The sequence below is a fragment of the Cervus canadensis genome, chromosome 3 (assembly GCF_019320065.1).
Source record: "Cervus canadensis isolate Bull #8, Minnesota chromosome 3, ASM1932006v1, whole genome shotgun sequence".
Lineage (NCBI taxonomy): Eukaryota > Metazoa > Chordata > Mammalia > Artiodactyla > Cervidae > Cervus > Cervus canadensis.
In genome coordinates this window covers 84,413,543-84,433,349 of record NC_057388.1, presented here as the reverse complement: position 1 = coordinate 84,433,349, position 19,807 = coordinate 84,413,543, and the positions used below count along the sequence as shown (strand labels likewise).

Below are 19,807 nucleotides of genomic sequence, written 5' to 3'. Positions count from 1 at the left end.
TGTTATCAAATGACATCATACTATCCATGTTTTGTAAGTTGCTTTATTTCACAACATATCTTGGACATCTTAGAGAAGTGTTTTAGAAATAAATACATGGTATTGAATATTAGGGATCTGTTTGCTTATATTTTAAATACATTTTTATCTTTATCCTTAAAATTCTTGTGTTTATTCTTATTTGAAAAGCAATATAAAAAGTTTGTAATAAAATGAATTAGCATGTATGTGTTCTGTGAAACATGTGTGGTATGTTAGATATTAGTATTTTTCCTAACTGATATGAAAGATGTTTTCTGCTATTGAAATATATTTTAAGTAGGTATTCATTAAAATTGGATAAAACTACACAACTAATTAGTACTTGTCTGGTAACAGGATATTGATAATGGTAAGTCAGTGTTTCTCCTTTTAAAATATAATGGTGAAAAAAATAATAATAAAATAAAATATAATGGTGAGAAGACTGAGTTCACAATTTAAATACTTTCTGCATTTAAAATCATGAATGCTAATCATCTGAGAGGTCTAATTAGGCTATTTTTTAGAGTTTTTAGTGTCAAGGGTAAAGATTGTTGCAAATCAAAGGTAAAACTTTTTGCATAAAAGGATGAACTTTATTTGTACTTCAGTTCTTATACCATTCTTCGTCACTTGTTTTCTTAAGCTTGGCTCTGTGTTTAAGTACAGCAGTCCTAAAACATCTTTGCTAGATTAATGCACATTTTGTGAGAATATGAATGCTCTGATTCAAACTCCATTCATCTGAGGCATTTTTTTCAGTTTTAGCTTTCGTTTAAAGAAAGTTTTAGCATTAGTATGTAGATATAAAATACAACCTTTTCAAAGTACTTTAAAATATTTTTTTTCCCACCCCTATAAGATTTAGTTTTGAAAGAGCAGGTAGAGTAGTACCTGGAAGCCAGAGATCTGGATTCTTGTCTTGTTCTACAATAATTAGCTGTATGTGACCACAGACTGTTCATTTATCCTCTCTGGCCCTTATTTTCTTATCTGAAAAGTGAAGATATACGTGATTACATGATTTCTAAGGTCCTTTGCAATTCTAAAATGCCAAGTTTCTTTGAAGTAATTTTTGTGGTAGTTGTATAGTTTATGTTAAGATTTAATGAAGGTACATTTTATATAATATGTGTGTATGTTTCATGTGTATATTCATATGTTTCAGTCTTCATTGAGTTGTCTAAAGCTTTGTTGACTGTTTTTTGTCTTCTATGCTTGATGTCTGAAAAATCTTAACTGATGAAGACAGTTATGAACCTTGCCATCATGCAGTAGTTTTCAGTGGAGAAAAGTGAAATTAAACAACTATTATGTAATTAATTATTTTATCCAGATGTGATGTGTACTGAGAAGATTGAGTAGCAGAATAAGAAAAATAGCAGGAAGAATGAGCACAGGGGTACTAGGAGAGTAGATCATCCCTGCCTGAGGATCCTGGAATGCTAAGGAATTATGGGAAGGCAGAATTCCATAGTGAGTCCCACAAAATATGGCTGTTGGTCTGGGGTGGGGGTATCAGATCATAAAATGTTTTGAGACCACTTAAAGATTTTGGTTTTCATGCTAATATTGCATATATTACTTCCAGTTATGTCCTTGGTGTTACATGATCCAATAGATGCTAGTAATACCCATGAAATACATTTCATATGTTAGAGAAATCTTTTCTGTCGGTCACTCTACTATCAGTGACATCAGGTGCCTGACTTTTCCCTGTACCCTTTCACTCTTGAGCAGTGTTTTAAGGTGTAATAACCTAACAATATTTGCAAGTTCTGTATAGTAAAAATTACTTTAATGCTTGGTAAAGTCAGATAAATTTTTCTTTTTGGATTATCAGTTGCTTCATATTTTCTCTGCCTTTTTCCTGCTCAGTCATGAGAATTTTTAATGTATTATCCATTAAAATTAGCAAATTAGTACACTAGTTTTGTGATTTACATTTTTTGATATCTATTGATTTACTTCCTATCTCACCACTGATTGTGTTCATCATTAGGAAATATTAGCATGTACAAACAATGTTTGTTTATATGCAAGTAAGTTGCCTGATTTTTTTTTTTTTTAATTGTTCATTTTTAAAGAACACTTATGTTAAAAAGATGTGTCCTGATTTCATTATCTCGGAGACTCATTTGTGGTAGAAATATTCCTTTTGGCTAAACTAAAAATGGTTTAATGATGAGGACTCAGTCTTTCTCTTTTTTTCTTTTTGACTCAGTCTTTCTAAAGCACTGTAACAAAAGGGAAATGACCCCTTTGTGATACCTGAGTATTCTAAGTTGGTTCAAAGATTTCATTTCATGTGTTTTCACTTTTATAACATTGATGCAAAGATAGTGATTAAAACCTTATCATTTTTAGTAGCAGGGTTATGCTTCTCAGGCTGATTTCCTATTTCTGTTTTCAGTAGACTGAGATAGGGGCCCACTCTGATATATCAGAATACTGTAGTCTCACTACTGAACCATGTATTTCCCATTCTTGTTTGATTGGCTTCAGTATGCTCTTCTCAGAAACTTAGAACAATTTATATTAAATCTCATTTTCAACTTAGTCTAATGAATGTTCATGCAAACTAAAACAACCTATTGTATATTTATCTTTCTTATCCTCTGTGTATTTGAATTAATTTGAGAGCCATTATGATTAATAAATTCATTAAATATGAATCCTAGGCCACTTATTTTTCTCTTTGTGAAGTTCAGTATTTCAGTTTTTACCAGTGCTGATTAATTTATTCAGAACATATTTATTGACCATTGATTATGAACAGCAGCCTCCACCAGTCACTTGTATAAGATAGCCATATGGATAAGACAGTCTTCATCTCAAGGATCTGACAGAGTTTTAAGGGCAGTAAAAATATTAAGAAAGTTTATAAATAACACAGAATATAAAAAATATTAAAATGATGTATAGGAGAGTTTAGAAGTTTTTCCTTCTCCCTTCTTTGGGGTACAATCTAAGGTAAACCTCACAGGGAAGAAACATTTACAGCCTAGATTTTCAAACATAGGTAGGATCAGATATGTGCAGAAGAGAAAAATGTTATTTATTATTAGTGGGGGCTAAGAATATTCCAAAAATGTATGTGGAAAAGCACTAGATATTTAAAAGAATATGATTTATGTAGTATTGAATGGAAGTATATGGAGATAAAACAGGCAAATTCCGTTGGGATGAGATCACTGAGCCCCTTCAGGGCAATTTATATGTATAAATTAAACATAAATTCATGTATATAGGGCTTCCCAGGTGGCTCAGCAGTAAAGAATCTGTCTGCAATTCAGGAGACGTGGGTTTGATCCTGGGAGGATCTCCTGAAAGAGGGAATGGCAACCCACTCCAGTATTCTTGCCTGGAGAATCCCATGGACAGAAGAGATTGGTGTGTTACAGTCCATGGGTCGTAAAGAGTCTGAGATGACTGAACACATGACACACACGTTTATAATATAAACATATAAATTGGGGAGGGATAAATTGGGAGGTTGGGATGGACATATCCACATTACTGTATGTAAAATAGATAACTATAGGGCCTGCTGGATAGCACAGCACTCTCTATAGCACTCAGCACTCTGTAACGTGATAGGTGGCAAAACAGTCCAAAAAGAGGGGATATATGTATATGTATAACAGATTCACTTCACTAAAAATCTCTATGTGATTTAATTAGTGCTTTCCTGGTCCATTAAGAGAGGCATTGTACTTGTCTATGCCTACATTACTGATACCCATTTTTGTAGGAGATGGTATTCTAAATCTTAGAGTCAGAAAACATTAAGTAAGTTTAGGGAAGCCTGTTTTCCATTTTACAGAAATCATTTCCTTTTTTACATAGTAATAAAAACCAAAATCTATGTGGCTTTCAGAATTATGGTATATTGATGGTTTTAAATTATTTTATTCTATATAGGACACCATTGCAGTGGCTGGATTTGTTGTTTTGTCAGCATCTTCATCTCCAAGCAGAGATGGTAAACATTGCTTATTTTTGAAAGCATCTGAGAACTTCAAATCAACTGTTTATGTAAGTGTGCAACTTTTTTAGTCTAATCATTTTATGATTTTAATGAGCTAAAGTGATGGAATAGAAGTAGTATTTCTGTATATCTGCAGATAAACTATTTTGTCTGACTGAATTATTGTAATTAAATATTTTAAGTTTAGAAAATAGAAATCCTTTTCTTAGCTTTATGTTTAGAATGAAGTCATTCTAAACATAATATCCCTTAAAGATAAGTAATTTGTTAATGAATTTCATAAAACTTCACAGGCACTTTAAACCTGATCCTATTCTTTGCAATTGTACTGTCATCCTCTTTTGATGGTCTGCTTAAATTTACCTTAAATTAATCAGATTCCCCTTTTCAGATAAAACTGGTTTCCTCCTGTTGTTGTTGAGTTGCTAAGTCCTGGCCAACCCTTGGCGACTCTGTGGGCTGCAGCACTCCAGTCTCCTTTCTCTAGTATCTCCCGGAGTTTGCTCAGATTCGTGTCCACTGAGTCATTGATGCTATCTAACCATCTCATTCTGTTTGCCCCCTTCTTTTGCCTTCAGTCTTTCCTGGAATCAAGATCTTTTCCAATGAGCTGGCTCTTCATATCAGGTGATCATAGCTTCAGTATCAGTTCTTCTAATGAATATTCAGGGTTGATTTCCTTTAGGATTACCTGGTTTGATGTCCTTGCTGTCCAAGGGACTCTGGACAGTCTTCTCCAGCACCACAGTTCAAAACCATCAATTCTTTGGTGATCCACTTTCTTTATGGTCCAATTCTCACATCCATTTATGACTGCTGGTAAAACCATAGCTTTGACTAAACAGACCTCTGTTGGCAAAGTGATGTCTCTGCTTTTTAATACACTATCTAGGTTTGTCATAGCTTTCCTTCCAAGGAGCAAACATCTTTTAATTTCGTGGCTACAGTCACCATCTGCAGTGATTTTGGAGCCCAAGAAAATAAGATCTGTCACTGTTTCCACTTTTTCCCCTTCTTTTAGATTGGTTCAAAAGTAATTGCAGTTTTGGACTGTGAATTTTAAATCATTATAACTAGACTCAAACACATCTTTATTAATCAAAATAGGAATCATTACAATCAACCTATTTTTGCCAATAAGAAATAAGTCTCTCTATTCCTGTAGCATAAAAATCTGTGCTTCAGGATTCATTGAACTCTTGGAAAGCATTTTCTGCCTCCTGCTCATTGTGGAAGCGTTTTCCTGCAAAAAGTTGTCGAGATGCTTGAAGAAGTGGTAGTCAGTTGGATATGGCAGATGAGGCAAAGCTTCATAGCCCAGTTTGTTCAACTTTTGAAGTGCTGGTGCAGTCAGGTATTATGGAGAAGAACTGGACCCTTTCTGTTGAACAGTGCTGGCTTCTGGCTTTGCAGTTTTTCATGCATCTCATGGATTGGCTGAGCATACTTCTCAGTTGTAATGGTTTTGCTGGGATTCAGAAAGCTGTAGTGGATCAGACCAGCAGCAGACCACCAGTGACCACAACCTTTTTTTGGTGCAAGTTTGGCTTTGGTAAGTGCTTTGGAGTTTCTTGGTCCAATCACTGAGCTGGTCATCACCGGTTCTCATATAAAATCCACTTTTCATTACACGTCACAATCCAATTAAAACATGGTTCATTGTTATTGTGTTGAATAAGAGAAAATGACACTTCAAAACAATTATCTTTTTGATTTTCATTCAGCTCATGAGACACCCCTTATCAATCTTTTTCACCTTTCTGATTTGCTTCAAATGCCAAATGACTGTAGCATGAACAACATTGAGTTCTTCGACAACTTCTTGTATAATTGTAAGAGGATCAGCTTCGATGTTTGCTCTCGGTTGTCAACTTCTGAACACTAGCCTCTCAGCTCCTCCTCATCAAGGCTCTCATCTCCTTTGCAAAACTTCTTGAACCACTGCTAACATATTGCACTGTATGTTAGCAGTTAGCAGTTCCTAGGCCAAATGTGGTGTTGATGTTGAAAGTTGTCTTCTCTGCTTTGTGACCCATTTTGAACTCAAATAAACAAGTTGCTTGATTGCTTTTTGTCTAACATTATTTCTATATTCTAAAATAAATATAAAATAAACACCAAATAATAAGTCATTAGGAAAACCACAGTTAAAAATGCACAGTAAAATGATGTATGATATAACCACATTTATTTAATAATGTATTCCAATATCAAACAGCAAAATTCAGCAATGCAAAACTGCAATTACTTTTGCATCAACCTAATATTTGCCATAAAGTGATGAAACCAGATGCCATGATCTTAGTTTTTTGAATTTTGAGTTTCAAGCTAACTTTTTCGCTCTCCTCTTTCATCCTTACCTAGCGGCTCTTTAGTTTCTCTTTGCTTTCTGCCACTAGAGTGATATCATCTGCATATCTGAGATTGTTGATATTTCTCCTGGTTGATGTTTCCTCCTGTTTCATTGCTTATGATCATGCTCTCCCTCTCTCTTTACCCCACCATACACATACACGAAAGTGTGCATCCTCTTCCTCTCTCTTCATCCCCACCCCTATCAACACACACAGATACACATACACACACACACAGATACACATACACACACACACAGTTGGAAACTACCTGTTTGGTCAAGGCTGTCAGGTAGAGAAGCAAAATTGGGTCAAGCCACATGCCTGCAGACCAACATCTACCTGTTTTGTTGTGTTCTGTTTGTCTGAACAGGGCATTATATGAACCAGTGTGGTCCTGTGATATTAAAATTAATGAATTAAACTGAAGCTTAGCTTAGACAATTTTGTCACTGTCACTGTTCATTTGTAAGCTGTTATGCCGTTCTAGTGAACTTTAATATTATAAAATTAAGATTGTAGGTTTAATACAGTTAAATGTCTGTAATCACATTGGACATGATTGTATACAAATAAATCCTCTCTTTTTTTCAGGTTTATGTTAAATCCGTAAGAGATTGTTCTACAGAATCAATGTCTTTGGTAAGATGATGTTCATTTTAATTTAGAAATGTACACCCTCCCACACACACATACCTATATTTACATACAAATATGTATTCAGGCAACTTTATAGCTAGCTATAAACTTTGAAATTGTATCAGTACAGTGGGAAAACATAATCTCTGCTTTTTCAATACATGATGATATTACATTTGAGTTATATATTTGCATAATAATTAATATCTGGTTTGTCTGTTACATGGAATATTTGCTTATATTTTGTGAAAGTTATGTGCACAAGAAAATTAAAGTGGAAAAAAAAGTTTTATTGTGTGAAGACACTAGGATTTTTGCTACTTCTAAATCTTAAGCAGTCATTTATTTTGCTTTTCATCAGCTTATGTTTAAAACTGATTATTGTGCACTAAACTGTGATTTAATAAATTATGTAATTTTCAGTAAAGAAGTTTTTTATACTTGTGATACATTTTGCTTTTTTTTTTTAAATCATTTTTTCAATATTTTTAAAAACATTGTTATCTCATAGCAATGAAAAAGTCCCCATTTTTTCAAGTAAACTACTTGTAGCTGAGTGAAACTAGAAAGAAGATAATATGTTGATAAAGTTTAATATAAAGTTTATGTTCTACCTATGTTCTTAAACCTTTACTTTCTATTGGACAGAGTTCATCAACTTTGTTTCTAGTTGACGGTAACTTCAGGGTATAGGCTTTAAATTCTGAATACTACCATAACAGTATAATTTAAATTTGTTATTTAGGGAAACTATAACCAATAAGAGGATTGATATACTTTGAAAAAAATATCAGTTAACTCTGATATTAGTATTTTTCAAAATTGTTATAAATAGATCAAGTTCAAATATTTGATTCATCCATGCACCTGTAAATAAGGCAGAAGTAAATGAAAGCCTCTGTACTTAGCAAAAATGTTTCTTCAGGAAGCTCAGGCATTAGTTTATAACTGAAATATTAGCATATAACTTACCTGCTATACACACATATACATATGTTTTACTTACATTGAAAACCAAATTACTGTCAAGAAGTTTATTGCTAGTTGTGAATTAACAAGTACATTATTTGGAAGACCATAATGGTTAGGGTCTTGGAGCTGTGCTGGCCTTCGCTTCATCTCTACATTAGGGAGATATTTGTTAAGATAGTTTATTGGATCCAGTTAGTTTGGGAGCTGAGCTCTTCTCAGGTCTTCCTGTCCTATATGCTGACTATTATTTTTCTTTCTTTTTTTTTTAATATCATGGTTTGATGAGATTTCTAAGCAAGCTCTGTCCTTCTTGTGTTTGACCTGAGCCTCCTTGAAAAAAATCAATTCATTTTGATTTGATTTTTAAAATTTTAACTGTTAGTGTGATAGGTAACCTTATTTCAGTTGGGAGTGACATTGGTGGGTGACAGAGCCAGGTGACTGAGTCCTTTTCAGGATTGTTTGACTAATAGTGTTTGTAATTTCCTTGGTTCTGTCTTGCCACAGCAAAAATTTGAAGTGATGGACGGACCAGTGTTATTACAGCTCGGTGTTACTGCTTGGTTACAGCTCTGTTTTATTTGGCAAACAAAGGATAATACATCCTCGAGGCATGAGGGAGGGCCAACCCAAAAGAAGCGCAGAGAAGAGAGAGTCTCAATTTTGGCTCCTCTTTTTATATGTTTTTCTTTTCTCCTCCCCCTGAGCCTGCCCTATGTAAATTGGGCTAGCCAGGAGGGCTTTTTATTTCACCTGAGGTTCTCACTCCACTCCTCGGATCTTCCTCTGTTCTATTTTTGTAGGCTTTTTCCTTTCTTTGTCTGTTAGCCACCACCATTCTGGACTCCTTTTTCCTATTCTAACCACCTAACATTCCTCCCTCAAGAGACTCGAGATGGGAGGCCCAATTCTTTGGGAATAGGAGTGTCGAGGTCTCTGGCTACTTCCTGCTGAACTGGGATGGGGAGAGGCATTGGGCCTCCCCCTCTTGCTAGTCTCAAGCCTCAGAGTCCTTACAGCAGTGTCCATCTAAGGGTGAGTGATATTTTCCATAGTTGGCTGTAGTTTTTTTTATATATCCTTGTTGAACTGGCACTGCATGTTGTAGCTTGTTGACCTGGGCAGAGACAAAACGGGTTAGACAATTGATACTACATGGAGCAATCATAGGCAGCACCAATATGGTGATAACAAAGATTAGTAGGGCTATTCAGTTCAGTTCAGTCACTCAGTCGTGTCCGACTCTCTGCGACCCCATGAATTGCAGCACGCCAGGCCTCCTTGTCAATCACCAACTCCCGGAGTCCATCCAAACCCATGTCCATCAAGTCGGTGATGCCATCCAGCCATCTCATCCTCTGTTGTCCCCTTTTCCTCCTGCCCCCAATCCCTCCCAGCATCAGGGTCTTTTCCAATGAGTCAGCTCTTCGCATCAGGTGGCCAAAGTATTGGAGTTTCAGCTTCAGCATCAGTCCTTCCAATGAACACCCAGGACTGATCTCCTTTAGGATGGACTGGTTGGATGTCCTTGCAGTCCAAAGGACTCTCAAGAGTCTTCTCCAACACCATAGTTATTAGCCAACTCCAAATTCCCCATCACCAGGAGAAGGATCCCCCAAAGAGAGACTGTAGCCACCCTGAGAACTCTCATGCTCATTCTTTGAGATCTGTAGGACCTGAATTTTTGCTTTTTTTTTTTTTTTTTTTGAGGACTGTAAGACTTTATTTAACTTACCTGGAGGTATTTATCCAGAAACAACACGTCTCATTCAAGGTGGCTCAAGTCCCAACTTGTTCAGGGATCAGGAGATCTATCTCATGTCTATTTTGGAACACAGCCCCTGCCAAGCTGTGTTTGCTCTTTAGAACTGTCCTGAGAAATCTTATCCCCAGAAACTTAATTTTGGGGGTATTCATTGGAATGGCACTCATTTGTAGTCTTGAATAGGTATCTGAGATCTTCCAGGGGCTCACAGGTAATATTGAGTGTCCTCTTCTGTTTTTCTTCACGGCTTGACTCATGAGTAGTGAATCCAGGAGTCATGTCTGGGTACCTTGACTGCTGCGGGGGTAGAAAGTATTACAGGGTAGGGGCCCTTCCATGTGGGCTGGAGTTGAGCCTTTGGGACCCATCTTTTCAGACTTTAATTAGGACTTGAGTCTCTGGAGCATATAATGGTGGCTGTTTAGAATCTTTTAGGCCTTAGTTGACACCCCACAAGTGTATATATTGTTGGAAGTGCACAATGGCCATGGTATAAGACTGGAGGGTCTGAGCCTGTGAATCTAGGAAGAGGTCATTGACATAAACAAAAGGTCCCCCATATAGCATCTCATAAGGACTAAGAGCAACCTGTTCCTTAGGGGCAGTACGGGTGTGGAGGAGAGCTATTGGTAAAGCTTCCTTCCATCCCAGGGAGGTCTCCTGGGTTATCCTTTTATTGCTGATTTTAAGAAATGGTTTACCTAATACCTGTAAAACTTTTATTTCCAAACTTATGTACAGTTATTTCATATGTTTTCTTCTTTTATTACCATTTTTAAAGTCTTTATATCATTTATAATCAAATCTGCCTTTATATAGGCCTTAGTAAAATCTTCATAGCAGTATAAGAAAAACAAATATATGCCATAAGTTTTGAAGTGATTCTAGTTAAAGTTAAAAGCTAAAACTAAAATCTCTTAAACTGATTTTTTTTAAGTTGTATACAGATTGCAAAATTAATAATCAAAGCTATTTATAAGAAAAAGTATATACAGTAACCTTTATAAGCTGTACATTTCCCTTTTTTTTAGACATCTCTTTTTTAGACACGAAGAAATAGATGCAGATCAGTTTACTAACTTACAGATTGATCATAACATGATTCTAAAATCTAAAAATAAATACTTAATAATATTGATATATTCACTGTCTTTCTTTAGGCTCCAGCCACACATTATGTATATACACCCCTGAATCAGCTTAAAGGTGGCATGATTGTGAACGTCTATGGTGTCGTGAAGTTCTTTAAACCTCCGTACCTAAGCAGAGGAACTGGTAGGTATTCAAATGGGTGAAGATTTTAATGAACTGGATCTGCTTTATTGGTTTCAACACAGCTCCTTTGGTACTCTTAAGTCTTACAAGCTCAATTCTGATTTGTCATTGTCAAACAATACTGATGCAGATTTTTTTGGCCAGTTTTAGTTATAAAATAAGTGTCGTCTTTAGGTTCTAAAGAATAAAGAAATTAAAAGATGCTAAACAGTACCGTGACAGCATATGTAAGTATATACGAAAGTATAGAATAAGAAAAGGTAAATATATAGCCAATTACAGAATACTGTGATACTGTAATGATGATTTGTAAATCATTTTAATTCTGGTACGGAAGTTAAATAACAAATGTATAAAAAAGAACTACCTGTAAATACATGTTAGTGGGTACACAATATAAAAGGATACCATTGTAATGTTGTAACATCAGTGACAGGGAGTATGTGTTGGGGAGAGTAAAAGTGTAGCATTTTTGTGTGTGATAGTTTATTTTTTATCAGCTTGAGACAGTTTTAACTGTAAAATGTCTTATGTAAATTTTCTGTTAACCAAAAAGAAAATACCTGTGGATGATACTCAAAAGAAAATGGGAAAGAAATCAGACTTTATGTAATGACAAAAAAAAAAAAAAATCAATGAAATACAAAGGAAGATCATAAGAGGAAACAGAGCAAAAGAGCTACAAGTCAGAAAAGAATTAGCAAAATGGCAAGAGTAAGTTCTTTAAATGTAAAAGGGTTAAACACCCTATTCAAAAAACTTGGGTTGCTTTAAAGCTAATTTAGAAGATATAATCTATTCTCAGCAGTGGCCACAGGACTGGGAAAGGTCAGTTTTCATTCCAGCCCCAAAGAAAGGCAATGCCAAAGAATGCTCAAACTACCGCACAATTGCACTCATCTCACACGCTAGTAAAGTAATGCTCAAAATTTTCCAAGCCAGGATTCAGCGATACATGAACCATGAACTTCCAAATGTTCAAGCTGGTTTTAGAAAGGGCAGAGGAACTAGAGATCAAATTGCCAACATCTGCTGGATCATCGAGAAAGCAAGAGAGTTCCAGAAAAACAGCTATTTCTGCTTTATTGACTATGCCAAAGCCTTTGTGTGGATCACAATAAACTCTGGAAAATTCTGAAAGAGATGGGAATAGCAGACCACCTGACTTGCCTCTTGAGAAACCTGTACGCAGGTCAGGAAGCAACAGTTAGAACTGGACATGGAACAACAGACTGATTCCAAATAGGGAAAGGAGTAAGTCAAGGCTGTATATTGTCACCCTGCTTATTTAACTTATATGCAGAGTACATCATGAGAAACGCTGGGCTGGAAGAAGTAAGCTGGAATCAAGATTGCTGGAAGAAATATCAATAACCTCAGATATGCAGATGACACCACCCTTATGGCAGAAAGTGAAAAAGAACTAAAGAGCCTCTTGATGAAAGTGAAAGAGGAGTGTGAAAAAGTTGGCTTAAAGCTCAACATTCAGAAAACTAAGATCATGGCATCTGATCACTTCATGGAAAAGAGATGGGGAAACAGTGGCTGACTTTATTTTTCTGGGCTCCAAAATCACTGCAGATGGTGATTGCAGCTATGAAATTAAAAGACGCTTACTCCTTGGAAGGAAAGTTTTGACCAACCTAGACAGCATATTAAAAAGCAGAGACATTATTTTGCCGACAAAGGTCCGTCTAGTCAAGGCTATGGTTTTTCCAGCAGTTAGGTATGGATGTGAGAGTTGGACTATAAAGAAAGCTGAGCACCGAAGAATTGATGCTTTTGAACTGTGGTGTTGGAGAAGACTCTTGAGAGTCCCTTGGACTGCATCATCCTAAAGGAGATCAGTCCTGGGTGTTCATTGGAAGGACTGATGCTGAAGCTGAAACTCCAATACTTTGGCCATCTCATGTCAAGAGCTGACTCATTTGAAAAGACCCTGATGCTGGGAAAGATTGAGGGCAGGAGAAGGGAATGACAGAGGATGAGATGGTTGGATGGCATCACCGACTCGATGGACATGGGTTTGGATGGACTCAGGGAGTTGGTGATGGAGGCCTGGAGTGCTGCGTTCATGGGGCCGCAAATAGTTGGAGACGACTGAGCGACTGAACTGAACTGAACCTATTTATGTAAAAGTGCAAACTTTTAAACAGACTAACGTAAAATAATGTGTTCAAAAAGTATGAATTTCAGTTTTCTGAGAGTTAATGTAGTTAACAGACAATGCACTTCATCTTGGTTTAATTCAGTTCAGCATTAAATTTCACATTTATTACTCTGTTGCGACTGAACTGAACTGAACTCTGTTGAGTCTAATTTTAAATGACAACAATTTGTAAAACGTGTCATTGTTTTATGTATTATTAAGAAAAGCTATACTTTACTGTCAGTTGTAAGATGTAGCCATGTTTTAAGATGTAAAAATATGAAACGGGTGGTGTTAATGAAACATTTTCTTTATCTACTGTGTGTCTGCCAACTGCTGTGGCTCATGCTGAGAACACTAAGATGTTCTCAGTGAGTTAATATTCTTTAAAGATTTAATTTATTAAATTGTTGTTCAGTCACTAAGTCTTATCTGATGCTTTTGTGATTCCATGGACTGTAGCCTGCCAGGCTCTTCTATTTATGGAATTTCCTAGGTGCGAATACTGGAGTGGGTTTCCATTTCCTTCTCTAGGGGACCTTCCAAGGATCGAACCCGTGTCTCCAGCATTGTAGACAGATTCTTTACTGAGCCACCTGGGAAGCCCTCATTAAATTACATGTGTAAATTTTATTGTGAAATGACCTCTAAGTTTACTCCTTGCTTTGTTGGATGGAGGAAAATTTTATTTTCATGTGGTCCTTATATTTTGCTAATGTGTAGTCACAACTTAGTTTATGTGAAAATGACTATGTGAAGCCTATTAAATCTAGAGATAAGAAGTTTGAAATAGAAGGTAGCTAAGTTTGAAGAGCCCAGAGGGATGTTTTATTGAAAACCCTGACTTCTGTTATTTTAGCAGGAGGGGAAAAAAATTAAACACTAACGTTGAAGCAGAGAAATTTTTGTTTGAATTTCTCAAATATTTTTATTCAACTTTACCTTTTTGCAAAGTCTACATTCCATACCCCATCTTACCATTCAAAATACACATGCATACTTTCACTTTAGTAGGATCTTCTCACTGAATTTTTCATTGCTCATCCTGAGAATTCTGTTACTGTGATCTTCCGGTGGTGAGTGTTATCCCACTGGCTTTCATTGACCTGACCAATTTAGGAATAAGCGCTGGTAGTAATGTTCTCTAACTTGGTAGAAGATATAATTTTAAAGCTTTTTTGCACTTGGTGTGTTGCAAATGCTTATCATTAAAAGTTTATATAGTAAATTAATCAGCAAATATGTTAAAAAATAACATGAAATGAAATTAGGAAATAAAAATATAGCTGTTTTTAAAACAGCTGTGATGACTCAACATTAATTTTGTATAGCATAATCGTTTTCTTCTGACAATGTTATTAATTCATGTGTATATAATGAAAGCACTGGGAAACTATATAATAATATGTTTATTATATAGTCTATGCATCTTGTGTCTCTCAGATATCCAAGTCCCTATATTTCTGTTTCTTCTGAGATACTAAGTTAAAATGAATGTCATCAATTTTTTCTGAATATATTCATTGAAGCTCTAAAATATGTCTGAAGATATGGGGAGATATCTTTACTAATAGCAAGATAGTAGCATTTGCAAACTGTCTTTTCATTTTAGTTACACTTAATTTTTATTTCTGTTTGATAGAGTTTATCCTTCAACATGCTGCAGGAGAGTCAGACAGAAAGCTCTGATTTTTGTGTTCAGGAAAGGATCAACTTCATTAGTATTACCACTGAGAAAGACTAGAATAAATGTATAGGAATAACACACAGCTGTGCCTCTTTTGTATGATATAAAGCAACGTTATTTCACAAATACATGGTCACAACCTAAATATTACATCTTAATGTATAAAATAGTTATGTGGAGGAAAGTTATCTTTATGCAACTCAAACTTAGATAGGTGGAAAAAATTTATTCTCTTACATATCATCAGCTAGAATTTTTCATTAAAATTCATTTTATAAATGTTCAATTCAGTGCAGTAGAGACAGTTTGGTGCGATTTTGCATCCTTACTACTTGGCTGAAATTTTTCTTGAAGACTTTCCTCCTCTATGATAATGAATACACATGACCTGTAGCACATTGCCATCTTGTTTTAAAGCATTGCTCATGCTTTATTTCCTAAGCTTTGTATCGAGTTTCAGGGCAGTTGCAGCTTTTATTCTTCCGGAAGTCTTTTTTTTTTTTTCCCTTCTTTCTTCAGTCCTGTTTTAAAAGGACTATAGTTACTCAGTCTCTTACTAATTTGTGATGATGTCATGAAAACCGAGAATTTCTCAGGGATAATGAGAACAACATGTATTAAAGATCATTGTATCATCCAAATTGATTTATCACTCATTGGGGTACATAATATGGCCTCTTTCATGTAGGAAGACAAGGTTATTGTCACCTTCTTGGGATTTTGAGATTTATATCAGTTACCTCCTGTGAAAGCCTTACAGTTACTTTTGCTTTGCAGAGCTGGATATAGAGAGCTAGGTGTGCAGTGTTTCATCTTGTACAGATAACATTGGGCATATTTTCTAGAAAAAAACATATGCATGTGTAAAGACTTAAACATACAATATCAAAGGTTCATTCCCTGCTTCCTTTGAGCTTCAGATTGGAAACTCCTGATCTGTGATATGTTTAGAGTCACTTATCTGAATAATTAGTTAATATCAAAGCTACAGCATATGTATTGGTTTAATGTATGGCATTTAAAACAAAATATAGTTTTTTTTCAGTTCACTCGTTTGCATTTATGCAACAAACATTGACAACTTTCTATGTTCCAGGTGTTATATTAGACGTGAAACATTCAAAGATGTATGTAATTGTTTTCCACCCTCAAGAAATTAAAATTTTTACTTTAGACAGATAATCATTACAATAATTATAATTGTTCATGATTTCACTTTGGTTTTAGTCTTTCCCCAATTTGTAAAATTCTAGTTGTCCATTTTATTGTTGAAAATTAACAGAATCATCATTGTGAAGCATACTAAACTTTTTGAATATGTATTTTAAAGCTGAATGATGGATTTACCTTTTATATGAGATGAAGGTTGTGGGCAGGCATGGAGTTTTCCATTTCTCTTGAGCTAAAGCATTATGTCTAGTTGAGTGACTTGAGACTCTTCTCAAGGGCTTGGCTGTCTTACTTTCATGAGGGGAGGGCAGCCAGAGAGCGGCTAGTCATCACTTATTCCTTTAAGGACTTGGAAAGGAAAGCTAAGCCTCTCTTCACTATTTTCAGGCTATTCTGTCCATGCCGGTAGGAAATACTTAGGTTTCCACTTGGAGAGTGAAGGTGAAGAAAGCTCTTTCTTATTCTGTCACTGAACCTTTGTATGGCTTGCTTTCTTATATTCAAGATGACTTCTTTGAGGAGGTTTGTGGCATCCCCTCTTCCTTATCCATATCCTAAGAATATGTCTCTCAGAATGTTTTCGTCTAAAAAATTATTAGCCTACTTACTATGTTTCTTGAGTTTATAGTTTTAATTATTTCAGTGAATAATAATATGAGTATTTTCTCATTCTTTCATGAAACTTATGGTACATTCTTTTATTCATTCAATTGGAAAATGTTTTTGCTAGCCTTGTGTAGCATTATATTATAGTTAGCTGTTGTCTAAAGACAGAGACTAATAGATTGTTGTTCATAGATAAAATAACTCTCAGAGAGTTTATGAGTGAGAGAGACCCAAAGGTAATCAGCTAATTAATACAAGGCAGAGTTGTATTATGCTGTGACTAAAGGAATAAACAAGTTGCTTTTAGAGTGGGAAGGGAGAGATTAATGCTAATGGAGAAAAGTTTCTAGGAGATGTAGCATTTGAGCTGAACTTTAAAGGATATTGGATTTTGATAGATGAGGAAGAAGAGGTAACATTCCATACTTTGAAAATAGCAACAAAAGTTGTCAGCTTTATAATAAAAATGTGTACTAGTGCTGAAGCAGTCAACTTAAATATAATTTGAAGCAATAGAATGTCAGCAGTATATCGATGCATACTTTTATGCTCTTGTAGCAGGGTTTTTTAGGGATCATTATTAAGGACCTATGATACACTGTGTGATACACTCCTTGTTTAAATTCCTGAATAAAATTTTTTTAAAATTTTGTATTTAATTTATGGTTTCCATATGTGGTAAAACCAGCTTGTTCAGATTGTATTGGTTATATATACAGTCAGCATCTTTATATGCTAGAGCTGTCATGTATCAATCATTGGCAATTGGTCTTTGCAAGGTTACTCAGAATTATTACAAATATATTTTAAGTGGACTTCCCTATAGCTCAGATGGTAAAGAATCTGCCTGCAGTACAACAGACCTGGGTTTGATCCTTGGGTCAGGAAGATCCCCTGGAGAAGGAGATGGCAACCCACTCCATATTCTTGCCTGGAGAATCCCATGGACAGAGGAATCCGGTGGGCTACAGTCCATGGGGTCACAAAGAGTCAGACACAACTAAGTGACTAACACACACTCATATTTTAAGTGGCTGTCAATGGAATACTTCATTATATTATTCCACAGGTCTAATGGATTCTATTAATATTGGACTCATAAAAATTACTTATAAGTTACAAAAAACTTTGATTTCTACCTGCATTTTTAAGATTTTCTTCTACTTCAGTATATTACTTTCCCTCCCAACTTCACATACATCAATTAAGAAAATAAAAATATAATCTCTTCTGTGTTTTTCAGTTTGGTTGTCCTCTCTCAGTGATTTCTGGCAGCTTCTTACTCTTTTTCATCATATATGTTATGATGCTTTCCCCAGCACTTTAGTTTTGTGCCAATAGTTTTTGAAATATAAATGTTTATAGTGCTTGTGGAGTCATAATTTGTTTGTTTGAAGACTCTTACCCATAGAAGATCTGCAAAAAGATATTTTTCTTTAAAATCATTTTATATTTTTTAAAATTAGATGTATTGCCTGGAATTTTATTTTGTATGTAATGTGCAATGATCTCACTTTTTATTGGTAACTGCCTTGTTTCAAAATCATCTATTAAATATTGTGATGTGTGTAAGTCATGTATATTATCTGTACCTCCATAGAAGGATCTGTGGAAGAACAGCTAACAGAGAGCCTGGGGTGAATTCTCTTCTCCCAGTGTATGACCTGCAATAAGTCTCCTCAAAAAGAGGACTATTCAGATGTTGCCCAATTTTTAATCATTAGGCAGTGTATTTACTACAGCCTCTACATGAGTTTTTTATGCCACTGTGTTCCTCATCTTCAAGGCTCTTGTCTCCTTTGCAAAACTTCTTGAACCACCACTGCACTGTATGTTCGTTACAGTTCCTAGGCCACGTGTGTTGTTGCAAGTTGTCTCCACTGCTTTACAACCCATTTGAACTTGAATAAGAAAAGTACTCAAATTTGCTTTTTGTCTAACATCATTTCCATAGTCTAAAATAAATATACAATAAACAGCAAGTAATAAGTCAAACCAGTGAGTCCTACATGAAAGCAACCCTGAATACTCATTGGAAGGACTGATGCTGAAGCTTGAAGCTCCAATACTTTGACTACCTGATGAGAAGAGCTGACTCATTGGAAAAGACCCTGATGCTGGGAATGATGGAAGGCAGAAAGAGAAGGGGGCGACTGAGGATGAGAGGGTTAGATAGCATCACTGACTCAATAGACATGAATTTGAGCAAACTCCGGGAGATGGTGAGGGATAAGGAAGCCTGGCATGCTGTCGTCCATGGGGTTGGAAAGAGTTGGACATGACTTAGCAACTGAACATCAACAATAGTAAGTCAGCAAAAAAACATAAAGGGAGAAATGTGTGTTAAAATGATGTATAATATAACCATATTTATTTAAGAATGTATTCCAATATCAAACAGCAAAATTCAATAATGCAAAAGCATGATTACTTTTGTACCAAACTAATATTTTTATGCTTTTATGTACACTTCATATAGACAGCCTCACTTTGCCTCTGGCTTCTTTCACTTAGCATAATGATTTTGAGGCTCCATGTTATAGCATGTATTAATAGTTTATTCCTTTTTATTGATGAATATCAATATACTTTTATAGTTATTTTAAAAGTCATTCTTTTTATTTTATCTACATTATTTTAAGCACAAACTCTGGAAAGATAAAGACCACTGCTAGTTTTAATATAAACCCTTAAACCTGGTATACCATCTATGACCTTTGGTTGCTCAATACATAGAGTAAAACATGAGGAAAATGCCTCCAGGCATAATTCTAGAATAACATTTATAAACTCGTCGAGTATCTGTCTACCTACCTACTTACTCTCCTGTGTAATCTGTGTGTATATGCACACATGTATTTAGAACCTATCTCTCTATCATACTGTTTATGCTTTCTTCTCTTCCTGCTTCCCATTTCTTCTCTTCCTATTCCCTGCTTCCAATATTATAAAAACATGAGTGGAAATTATGTTAACATCACACCAGCATAGTTAGAGAGTGCTGTTATGTATTATATAGCAAGTATCCTTGTAAACAGATAAGGTTGTAGCATATAGTATCACCTTAGTTCAGTGATTTGCCTTCATGGCTTTTACTTTAGTGCTTCAATAATAAACTTTCATACAGATAGAAAGCTGTTGGGGAAATACTGATTGGTTTAAAAGCAACGCTGCTCTA

General features: G+C 35.3%; 1 protein-coding gene across 12 annotated transcripts in view; it reads left to right on the top strand.

The window, feature by feature from the left end:
- Nucleotides 1–19,807, top strand: part of POT1 (protection of telomeres 1) — a 91,156-nt gene that overhangs the window by 11,864 nt on the left and 59,485 nt on the right. For 9 of the 12 annotated variants that reach the window (XM_043463626.1, XM_043463627.1, XM_043463623.1 and 6 more), the window contains 3 exons: nucleotides 3,946–4,059; nucleotides 6,961–7,008; nucleotides 10,903–11,017. In XM_043463626.1, the coding sequence (XP_043319561.1) occupies nucleotides 3,946–4,059; nucleotides 6,961–7,008; nucleotides 10,903–11,017 (277 nt within the window). Of the gene's footprint in view, nucleotides 1–1,357; nucleotides 1,498–3,945; nucleotides 4,060–4,590; nucleotides 4,640–5,489; nucleotides 5,565–6,960; nucleotides 7,009–10,902; nucleotides 11,018–19,807 lie in introns of those variants that run through there. The other 3 variants (XM_043463629.1, XM_043463631.1, XM_043463630.1) reach the window with 3 other exon arrangements.